We start from the raw sequence: 12,482 nt of genomic DNA, 5'->3' as shown, positions 1-12,482 counted from the left end.
ATTTTTAATATAGTTTGTCAAATTAGCTTACATACAACATCCAGGGCTCATCCCAACAATTGGTCTTTTTTTTTAAGTTTATTTATTTATTTTTGAGAGAGACAGGGACAAGTGACCAGGGGAGAAGCAGAGAGAGCGAGAAAGTAAGAGAATCCCAAGCAGACTCCGCAACGTCAGCATAGAGCCTGATGCGGCACTGGAATTTATGAAACCACATGATCGTGACCTGACTCGAAACGAAAGTCCAGCCCAAGTGACTGAACCACCCAGGAGCCCCTAATAATTCATCTTATAATGATTTTACAATGATATTGGCATTTGTGATGACTCAAAATGATTGTGATTAATATCTATTTTCTTGCCTACTTCTTATAGACATCCTACAAAAGTATGACTGTATCTTTAAAAAAAAAAGAAAGGGAGGAGGAAGGGAGTGAGGAGAGATAAATCTACAATAAATATGTACATTTTATTTTGCCCAGATACAAAGAAATCAAAAATTATCTTTAGAAAGCACAACTAAAAATATATATGTCCTCTAGCCTAACTTTAAATTAATAGTTAATGAACATTTTATGATCAAATAAATTTAGAAATGAAATCAGTAATCATTTGTTCAAATACATAGTTTTAAAATTCAACTTAAAGTTCTGCTTAGTCTAAAAGACAAAGTCATCAATTTGTCTTATAAGATTCTAGAACAAAGTTCACATTAACATGACTTCTATTTATTATATTCTCCTTATGTTTAAAATTTTAAAACATTAATTTAAAAAACTAATTAATAAGGATGTCTGGGTGGGTGGTTCAGTCAGTTAAGAATCTGACTCCTGATTTCGGCTCAGTCATGATCTCACAGTTTCGTGGGTTGGAGCCCTGAGTCAGACTCTGTACTGACAGTGCGGAGACTGCATGAGATCTTCCCCCTCACTGCCCTTCCCCCACTTCCACATGTATTCTCTCTAAAATAAATAAATAAACTTAAAAAAACTAAAACACAAGTGATGCCAACTTAAGTTGCCAAACCAAGTTCAATAATAGAAATCAATGAACCAAGTTATTTTGAAGACTGGTTCTAATATCAAGATAATATCCTAATTATTGACTGAATTCACCTCCACAAACATTATATGTCACAACTAAAGAAAAATACTAGCTACTACTTCCTATGAAAAGACAGTAACAACTACATAGGAAAAAATTAATAGCACATTAATCCAGTAGTTCAAAAGACATTTTGATTTATAACTTATATAAGCTATACAAGTTAGTCATGGTACCCCATTTATGGGGTAGAAAATGTCTAAATTTTCACCATGCTCAAAAAATACAGAAAACCTCAAAATTACAAACTACAGTTGACAACTGTCAACAGACAGTAGTGATGAAAAAGAAGTACAATTTGAATACTTCAAAATAGTGTTCTCAAATAAGAGTTAAAAGAGGCTTAGAAAAACAATAGATTCAAAATCAACTTTCTGGCAATTTTAACCACTGTTTTAAGCTGGTATTGTCTAAAGAAAGATTGCAGCTGGAAGTACAGTCAACTCCATTAAATCCTTTGATAACAGTGAATCTATCTTTTAGGAAAAGCGCCTGGGTGGCTCAGTCAAGTTGAGCATCCTACTTCAGCTCAGGTCATGATCACACAGTTTGTGGGTTCGAGGCCCGTGTCGGGCTCCGTGCTGACAGCTCAAAGCCTGGAGCCTGCTTTGGATTCTGTGTCTCCTTCTCTCTCTGTCCTTCTGCTTTCTCTTCCTCTCTCTCTCTCTCTCTCTCAAAAATAAATATTAAAAAATTTTTTTAAAAAGGAAAAGCCCTAAACTTGAGGAGAAACTATTGGTAACAACACTAAATAGATGAGTTATTTTTATGTGAAAACAAATGACTAGATGGTGCCAAAGTGAATGCATTTTATCATTCCACACTATCTGATGCTTACAACTACATTAGAAATAATATTATTTTCTCAATAACTCCTAATTTCACTTTAAAAAGATATAAAGCACAGAAGAAATTTAATTAAGTGTAAATATGAGGCCAATTTAAAACAAGAATAGCTTGTCATTATTCTTAGTGGTTCACCCTTGTAAGCCATGATACCAAAGATTCACACTGCACTATGTGATTCTTACATGGTATATGCGACACAAAAGAGAAGGTGTCACATGATTCCATGTATATAAAACTCTAAAAAGAGAAGACAAATTTATAGTGAGAAGTCAGTGGGCCTGGAGGAGAGAGAAAGAGACAAGACTACAAAGGAGCATGAGGAAATTTGTTAGACAATAGAAACATCCTGTATGTTGATTATAGCAATGTTTCATAGGTGTACACATCTGTCAAAACTCACTGAATTACACACTTTAAATGTGTGCAGCTCATTGTACATAAATTGTACCTCAGTAAGTCTCATCTAAAAAAATTAAGTGCCATGAACAGAGTAAAAGTTAAACTTAAAAAAACTGAATTTTAGTAAATCTGAGGGCTATCATACTCTTTAAAAAAAGCAAAAACCAATTTACTTTGAGTATCACAAACAAATCTTGAACTTTTAGAAATTCAGAACTAAAAATGTATTTGATTTTTACTTAGGTATATTACCAAATATGGACCATAAGACTACCTATGAACGATCAGATTACCAAATTCATGTTCGAAGAACCTTCAAAGATCATTTCCTCTAATATGAGGTAAATAGATAGTCATGACCAAGTGGGAAACAAGTTCAACAGCCATTCTAAGGCACTAAAACAAAGCGTTTAGGACCAGACTGTTTCACAAATAGAGCTAAAGGAGCCTCTCAGCATTCCTGAGCACCTGATACAGTGACACACACACCCAAAGTGGAACAAAACATCCACAGTGTGTGGTGTTGAAGCAGTTCTTGAGATTCAAACACAGGAACTATCTGAAAACCTGCATCTTAACACTCAATATGTTGTGACTAGTCATTCCTCTGATGAGGGGAATGATTTTTGGATTTTTAGTTTTATATTTTCACATAAAAATAGAACTATAAGAAACAAAGAGAGGGCCAAAAAAACCCATTACAGCCATTCTAATACTGAAGAAGAAAGAGACAACAGAGCAATCTAGAAAGAAATTCCAGGAACCAGCCCATCTTCAATGTTATGGCTGTTAAATGCACCCAGGGAGTATGGCTAATGGTATACCTCTATTATTTCTTAAATCATGTATTTAACAAATTTAACGCTTCCTATGTTGCACACACTGTTTTAAGTACTTTACAAATATTAACTCATTTAATTCTGAGCCAGATATTTTACTTTACCAGATAAGAAAAGTGAAGAACAGAGAGATTAAATAAACTTCTCAAGGGTACATATCAAACCTAGCAGTAAAGTACCAAAAACCATGCTTATAACCACTATACCGCCTTGCTTCTCTTTATAAGTTTTTAATTTATGAACTTTCACAGATATGAACAAAGCTTTGAAACCAGAGCAAAGTACACTGACTCTACTTGCCACAAACAAATGGTCTTCTGTGAGTCAAATGCAGTTACTTAGTCTCTACAACTACATTATTTGTTAGATTTCTGGCAGTGGTTTCAACTCTGGCTGCACATAGGCATCAACCAGAAGTTTCATTTAATTGACCTGGAGTAGAAATGGTCATGTATTTTAATGCTCCCCAAGCGAAGCCACTGTACAGCAATGGCTCAAAACCACAGGTCTCTGCAAGACTGTAAATTCAAATGTCTGGTGAGACAATATACAGGTCAGCAAGGCTTAGGGCAACCTGAAGAGTCAAATTTAATTAAAAAACAAAATACTGCATGGATAAACTCATTATCTACAAACACAATTTCGCCAACAGTGTATCTTGCGTTTGGGGCACTCTCTTTTTATAAACATATTTATGATAAAAGTAGTTAATTCAAAATATAAAACTCTTTCAATACATCCCACACATGAAATGAAAAGAATTAAGAAAAGTCAGCGTTAATGGAATCAATGTTTATTATTCCCTTATAAAACAACTTTACTGGTATGTGTATAACTAAAGAGCTTACTTATTTAGTGTAAAAAAAAGGGCTTAAGAACAACCCTCTGAGAATTAATTGCTGTATAAATGAAACTAGGAATTTCTGTTTAAATGAGAATAGGGTGTACTCAGATGCCCCTCTAAAGGTATGGTGATTAGCCATCTATTGTAAAGAACTCTTGCAACGGTCATCAACATACCTACACTTAAAGCACAATACATTAGTACCCTTTATCAGTGGGGTTCTCGGGTGGATGGATTTTGCGACTCATACAAATTTCACCCCCAGAATTTAGGAGACTGTTATTGGGGTTGCAAAATTTTATCTGTCAAATTAGAGTATATAAATAAATATACACTAACACACAAAATTATCATCTAATACTCACACAGAGACACATTAAAATAGCCTTATTAGCTCTTATATTTCTGTGGGCAAAACTGTTTTTTTAAATCTCTAGTTAATACTCATGTGGGAACCAATGGGTAGGAAAAGAGGAGTAGCAGGTAAGAAGAGAAAAAAATTCACAGTATATAGTAAAATAAGACAAGTTGATTCAACAAATATTTATTAAATGTTAAGGACAAGGCCCTTACAATATCTATATTCTCTACTATTTACAGTTTCACTTACAGAAAATACATTCGTAATGAGAGTCTGAACCATTTTTTAAAAAATCTTATTTATACTGAGAGAGTGTGCACGTGAATGAGGAAGGGGCAGAGAGAGGAGAGAGAATCCCAAGCAGGCTCTGCACTGTCAGCACGGAGCCCAATGCAGGGCTCTCGAACTATGAACTGTGAGATCATGACCTGAGCCAAAAGCAAGAGTTGGATGCTTAACTGACTGAGCCACCCAGGAGTCCCTAAAAGGGTAAAATTAATTTAACTACTTAATATAAGAAGACAATAAATTCATTACCAAAAAATCGTACCCAAAATTTATAATTTAAAAATATGAATGAATATAAAAGATTAAACTCAACTATTTGGAAATATCCATATTAGCTTCTTTTGTTTTGGTGTCTTAAATTTATAAGGCATGGTGCTTGGGATGCAAAGACAAAAGGCAGAGTCCTACTCAAAGAACTAAGTTTAATGGGAAAGACAGGTTAGTGAACTGGTAAGTGATAAATACTATAAAGGCAAGCACAATTGTGGTATTGGAGCACAAGGCAGAAAGAGGAGCATTTACTTATGTAAAATTGGACACAACTGGTGTTTTCCAAGATCTGTCCTCAGTTACACATTATCATCCCTCCATTGGGCAGTTCATCTGCCCTCAGACTTCAACTTCCACAGAGAGGGCTTCCAATCCTACACCTGCAAAGGATACATTCCAAACTAAACCATTACACCATCACTCTCAACCTGCCCGTCCACTCTGTTCTCCCTCATCCCAACATACACACATTTCTAAAATGGATGAACATGGGTACTTAACTTGACATCATCTCTGACTCTTCCCTTTTACTTTCACTAGAACAGCTCACTGTGACCTTTCATATCTTTCTCTATTTTCATGATCACTGTTGTTATTTATGCTATTATTAACTCTAAATCAGATTAGTGTTTAAGAGTCTCCTAGGTGATGTCCTTTCTTCCAGATTCCTTCCTACTCTAATCTATAGTACTTTATATGTTAGATTAGCATTCCTTAACTCCTCTGTCCATTATATAACCTATGGAGCTTTTAAATAACACAGATGCCTATATTCCATGTTCCACAGATGATACCAATGCAGAACCAAGGCTAAGATCGACTACATTTGAAATTGCACTTTTCTTCCACAAAACAATCAAAAGGATCTACACTAATCAAAAGGATCTACTTAATTTTTACTGTATTTTTTGAAATGTAAAAAGAACAAAACAAAAACCTAAAATGATACCTTACTACAAAAATGAATAAAAATAACAAAATTAAATAGCCAATCTACTATGGACATCTCAGTGAACTGACTGTTTATCAGTCAATAATCTTTTAATCTTTTAGTGTTACTAATTACTGAACTCTTTTCATTTTTTTCTCCCTGCTAGAATGGCAGTTTAAACTCTCCTAGGATAAAGTTAACAAGCCCTTCTGTGGACAGTCTTCACCTTACTTATTTTGCTGACTGGACAAAGATTCTACCACTAAGCAGCACTTTCTAATTCTCTATCAGTATGAGTGAGACTGAAAAAAAACCTAAAGAAAATAGAATAAAATGTCACTTAAAAAAAAGTAAAACAAAGAAAACCTATGCAAAGTTTCCCAGGGACAAGGAGTTGGTCAGTATTTTAAAGCAGTGTTAAAGGCCAGCGAAGAAAAAAATTAGGAAATTCCTACTTAAAAGTTTGTTATCCTAATTTTAAAAACAATTTCGAAACTTTGTTTCAGGAAACATTCATTCTTTCATTTTTAGACCTTTTGGTGTTAGTTTAAAATTATTTCTAATTCAAAGGTTTTCCCCTCGCTGCCTATTCTCTTGTTTGAGGGGTTTGCTAAAGAGTAACAATCACAAATATATTTTTCAGCCTATTGTAAACTGTTATTCCAGCCTACCCTTTGTCTCAAACTAAGAAGAATTTGAGTAATCAATAAAAATTGAACATCTAAATTAGACTATTTAGCTGTTCACTATTAATATGCTGCTCACAACTATTTATCTTTGAAACAAAATTTTTCCTGGACTTAGTCTACAGAACCTATCTTGTGTTCTTTTCTGCTTCAGTATCAGTAATCTGTCTTGTTTTAACTACTTTTATAATATCATCATTGCTACCAACAACACTGATTTTTTTAAAATACTGGAAACTATAATAAAGATCATCCATAATCCCACGACTTTAAGAATACCACTGTTAATGGTATTTTTACTTTTCTCTGATTGGCTTGTAAGCTGCATGGGGTTCATGTAATTAACTATTTTAACTTGTTTTGGCATAAACAATAAGTAAATTCAGAAAGTGAATAAATTGATGAAATTTGCTAAAGGCATTTACAGATGGGTTAAAAAATCAAAACTAAATGGAATGGAAATGACACTTTTATTTCTAACAACTGCATTCTCTCAGAATTTTTACACGAATACTTTAAGTTTGGAAAGAGAGATGCCAAGCATAATAATAATCACTGAATCATTGTAAGGATTATGTGACTAGGATTATGGAAAAAAATACAAAGACAACTGAAAATACACATGCCTCTACTTCACCTCTCAATTAGATATGTACTCATCAGGCAGATCTGATTAAACAATGAAGTCCCTGTTTGGAAAGCAAAACTAGCTGTTTCTCATTAAAAAGCTGTCTACAACTCTTATGATACATTTAAAATATTTCTAGTTAACATGGAGGCCAATTTTTAAAATGCTGTACAGCAAAGACAGAAAACACCTATATCTGCAAGCATGTTTCCATTTATATAAATTCACTGTCACCGTGCTTTATATGGCTGAGACCAGAAACATCCCTTCTCATCACCACTATTAGACATTTCCCCAACATTTCCTCTTGGTAACTACTTAAAAGATATCAGCACGGACTAGATCATTGACAATTCTCTCCAATTCTCATTTTATACCAAATGTCAAAGAGTCTCTAAGTGGTGACAAAGGACAGGCAGTAAATGGAGTAGAGAGGGAAAAGTGGTAAAAGAAAGAATGCACTAAATCCACCTGCCTAGTCTTTACCATTCTATCCACTCCCCAAGCCCCCCAAACCCCAAGCTCTTCTCAACAAGCATCAGTTAGACAAATGGATTGGGAAGGATGGAGAGAAATCTTTTTCTACCACAGTAGGAAAATCTTACTTTCATTGTTATTCCTGCCTGCCTCATTTTCAATTCCTGTATCAGATATAAGGGAAGGGAAAAACTACATTATCCAACCCTACCCTCTTTATCCAGTGCTCACTCCTGTCCTTACGATCCTGTGAATGTTTTGCCTCCTTCTTCATTCTACCCCAACTTATTTCCTTCCCTGACATCTCTCCCCCTAAAACTCATACATCATATAGTCACAACTCATCTAATCATACCCATCCCACTGTTCACTCCACTGTCATCAATTTACATCTTTTTAACCTAATGCAGATTCTTTAAAAAAATTTTTTTAATGTTCATTTAATTTTGAGAGAGTGACAGAGCAAGAGTGGGGGAGGAGGAGGAGGAGGAGGAGGGGAGAGAGAGAGAGAGAGAGAGAGAGAGAGAGAGAGAGAGAGAGAGAGAATCAAAAGCAGGCTCCAGGCTCTGAGCTGTCAGCACAGAGCCCGATGAGGGGCTTGAACCCACTAACCGTGAGATCATGACCTGAGCCAAAGTTGGCAACTTAACCAACTTACTTACTTATACATTCATGTGTAAAAGAAAGGAACTAGTTTAAATTACCACTCCAAAATCTGGCTGACAAATTCCCAGGCTTCAGTGATAAGGATTGTGGAACTATATATCCAAGATGAAGACAGGAGTTTTCTAAAAGGCATTCAGATGGATCTACTTCTCAGTCATCTTTGGGAATCAATGATAAATGCTAAAGTTCCTTCTAGTCTAACATTCCAATATTCTAAGCTGGAATTATCACTGCATTTTCTGATAGGAATATTGTTATGAAAGGAGTACTGTTTTCATAGTTATTGGTATTACAGTTAATGATTAAATAGGACTTTGTAACGTAATCTAACACCTAAGCACAATTTAAATTATTATTTCATTACCAAAGGTGACTTGCAGATGAACTTGTAAAATATGTTTGCAGACTGGACAACCAGTATTGTAACAATACTAAAACCTCAAAGGAAAACACTAAAAATTATTTCCTTGGGATTATGTGCACAATGAGACTTTTCCACAGATGGCTTTTTCACAGACTTCTGTCCAATTGTAACTAAGATTTGGCCTCCGTGTCAGAAATTAAGGTAGAAAGGGCATGCTCATTAGGATCTTTTACTTTGCTAGTTCACTGATGGGGCTTTGTCTGTCACTGAATAAAGCCTAGAGAAATCTAGATCATTAATGGAATTCAGGGCATTAAAATGCCTAAAGGAACGTCTCACTGAAATATTTACAGCCTATCAGGGCTTCACCTGCCTAGAAGCACACCAGATCATTCATTTATGAACTACATGCATCTATTCTAGCTCTGGTAACTTCCAGCTACCAATTCTCATTATGAGCAAATGTTCCCTTGGTTAATATTCAAGTTTAAAGACATGTTTCAACATGTGGGAACTAATCAAGTATAAACAGCACTTCAAGACATGATGACAAATTAGTAGTGTATTGATTTAAGTGGAACCTATTCATTTATGAATAAATGAATAATAATATAAAAAGGTAAAAATGGAAACAATTACATGCTAGTCCTTTTTTCTTTAAAAAGATGTATTTGCTTAAAGTCACACAAAATAGCATGATAAAGTATGTCCATTTATTTCATTTCTCAGTGGATTTTTCCAATCTACAATGAATGCCATTATGTAAGTGCATTCTCTGAAAATCAAGAATGATGCAATGGTTGCCATGACAACTACTCATTTTATTGACTAAATTGTGGGTTGGGGGTTAAAATATTCTTTTAAAAAACAAATTTCAACATCTTAACTATGCTGATAAATCACTTTCTGTTGCTAGCTATTAAACAATAACTATAGGCCATCTTTGAGGACGACTAAGCAGCTATTTAAAAAGCTAGGCTTGAGTTGCCAAGGGAGGAAAACTTTGAATTCAAAGTTTGAAAAATGAAACACATCAACTACATTCAAAGAAACAAAAGACAGTTCTTTTTAATCTTCTAAAGTAACTGGAAGTGTTTGTAAATCAAAAGTAACATGATGTTACATGCCTGTTCCTTCACTGTCATAATTCTGCGTCTAATCCTAAATTTAAAGAAGTATGAAACAGTAGAAGACTGCAATCTTCTCAGTTCGCAATTAAGCTAAAGTGAGAGGAAGTAGGTTATCCCTCATTTTGATACTAAGAAGAAATTTCTCCTGGGTGTGTGAAAAAACAGAATTTTCAATGTCGGTCTAATAAAACAGCTCTGCGAAAAAGCCTATATTTAAAAACACCAAGGCTAACCATACACCCCAACTATAAACACCCCTCAGGCAGAAGCAAAAGCTATTAAAGGCTTCTTCTGCGTAAGATCTTCCATAGGGATAGGTCCCCAGCGATGGCCAGTTTCACTGGCATCTGTGGCCTTAGGAGGCTTGGTGGTTACATAGACTATTCAAAGCTAAATAGTATTTTGAGAACCTGCCCCAGATCTCTTCCTACCTCACCGAAATAAACACTTAAGATCAAGCTTTTGAAGAATGGCGGGAGCGGGGGGGAGCGGGGGGGGGGGGAATGGATGGCGCCCCTCCCCCTTTTAACAAGGCGAAGACCAGTCAGCTAGAAGGCCTGCTGACTTCGCAGCCCTGGAAACCAAAGCAAGGAAGCTCCCTCACCGGCTGGCTAAACCCACAGGAAAGGGGTCTTTGGGGGCAGCAAATCAAACAGGCTGGTCAAGCGCGAGGGTGCGAGTTGCGACTCAGGCTTCTTTCAATCGGTCCTAACAAATGGATTTTTACCTGCCTTCGTGTTTTACGTTCACCTCTCTCGTGCCTAACGACCACCACCTCTGCTGGGAGGGTGTGCGCGTTCGTGTGTGTAATGACAACAATCTCAGCACCCCGACCAGGGGCAAGGGATTGGAAGGGGTGGGGATTTAGTTCCTGCACAGCCCTGGAACTCTCCTGAAGGGCCCTAGAAGAAAAGGGGGCGGGAGGAGCGCGCCAGACGCCACTGAGGACTCGACCGAGAAGGGGGCGTCCGGGCCTGGGAGAGCGGCACTGGCAGGGGCTGACGTGCGGCCCCTTCAGGTTGTAATGGTGGCCCCTTGGGGGAGGGGATAGGTGACAAGGGGCTGGGGGCGATGAGGCCTCCCCCTCCCCCCTCACTGAAGCTCGCTGTTTACCTTCCCGGTACTTCTTTCGGAGCCGCCGGTGGACGCTCTTCACCACCCCGGAGAGCTTCTCTTGCTCCAGCTTTCGCTCCTGCTCTCGGGGCGGCGGAGTGCTCTGGGGCCCGGCCCTGTGCCTGGCAGCACTGCTTCGGCCGCCGGCCTCCGGCTCCATAACGCTGCCGCCGCCGCCGCCGCCGCCGCCGCCGCCGCCCCTCGGGCCCCCGCAGACGCCCGCCTGACGGAGGAGGTGGGGAAGGAGGAGGCAGTAGCGGAGGCAGCAGCCGGAGGAGGCAGAGGAGCCGAAGCGTCGGCCTCGGAGGTGGCCCCTTACCCAAACGCACAAGCTGATTGGTGGACTGTGGAGGGCTGGGCGGAAACGGAAAAAGCCAAGGGCCAATTGATGGAGAGCGCCGGCGGCGCTCCGTGTTGTTTGGGACGGCTGGCAGCTGGAGGAGGCGGGGCTTGTGGGCTAAGGGGAGCTGAGGCGGTCGGAGCCCTGGGCCCAAAAGCTCCTCTCTGTTCCCGGTCCCTCGCCGGATTCTGTGCGCAGGCGTTCTGAGCCACGCGCTTGCGCGTCTGGGTTGCTTAGTTTGGGCTACGTTCTGCGGCTCAGGGTTCTCAAGTCTTCCCGCTGTTCATGGCCTGTGAATTATGTTACTGTGCGAAGTGGTTAGGGTCCTCTACCTGAATTCCTGGTGTACTTTGTCATTTGTAGGTTCTCTTTAGGTCTGAGGAGTGCTTTTGAGATGACTCGACCGCAAAGGAATTTTACATGTCTAGGGACCCAAGCAGAGATGCTTTCGTTGGCATTAGAAGTCTACCAAGTGTTGACTTAATTCACGGGCCAGCAGTACTTAATGCCTCTAGTGCCAGAACTGGGCGAAGGACATAGAAAATGAGGAAAGGAGAGGGCCAAGAAAATCAATAGAAAACGATAGGAGAAAGGGAAGGAAAAATGGAGAACCCACAACACATGTCCTCAAGAACTTATGTGGGGGCCCAGTGTCACTGGAAGCCTGCTCTGATTTGCGTCAAAACTGAGTGCTTTTAAAACTGGCTTGGGTGTTTAATGGCCTTTAATTGAGTGGGTTGGTCTGTGTAGTGTGTGCCTAAGTGGGTTTGGCAACCTATACCTTCATAGGGAGTGTGGTTGCTGATTTCTATCCGAGAAAGGTGAAATGATGCTCTCCTGGGAGATGTAGACTGTATTAGTTCTCGAGGTGGTACTGAGGCTGATGCTCAACAGGCTGAGAGCTCTTAATGAATTGTGTTAGGTTGTAGGGTACCCCCGAACGCAGTTGTTGGTTACATGATGTTTGTTGTAAATTGTTGCAAAAACCTTTTGACCAATGATTTTAGGAATACAAATAAAGCTTGCATTCTGTAACTTTCATATGCCCTTTCTGAATAATGAAGAGCAATGCATTGTATGCATTCTCCAGAACACAGGAAGGACAGCAAGTTGGTAAATGAACAGAGAAGATTGGTGGAATATAAAGATGGAAGATGTGTCCCTACCTGCACAGTGAAGAGGTAGATCAAATA

At 38.5% G+C, this 12,482-nt stretch overlaps 1 protein-coding gene across 1 annotated transcript in view; it reads right to left on the bottom strand.

Annotated features, from left to right (window-relative positions):
• BMT2 (base methyltransferase of 25S rRNA 2 homolog) overlaps window positions 1-11,243 on the bottom strand; it is a 101,350-nt gene extending 90,107 nt beyond the window's left edge. Inside the window, exon 1 of the mRNA XM_029924703.1 lies at window positions 10,950-11,243. Within this exon, the coding sequence (XP_029780563.1) occupies window positions 10,950-11,109 (160 nt within the window). The 5' untranslated portion in view covers window positions 11,110-11,243. The remainder of the gene's footprint in view (window positions 1-10,949) is intronic.
• Between the last annotated feature and the right edge of the window lie 1,239 nt (window positions 11,244-12,482).

Source organism: Suricata suricatta, chromosome 2, assembly GCF_006229205.1.
Source record: "Suricata suricatta isolate VVHF042 chromosome 2, meerkat_22Aug2017_6uvM2_HiC, whole genome shotgun sequence".
NCBI lineage: Eukaryota > Metazoa > Chordata > Mammalia > Carnivora > Herpestidae > Suricata > Suricata suricatta.
Note: the sequence above shows the minus strand (reverse complement) of the source record. Positions and strands in the feature narration are given on the sequence as shown.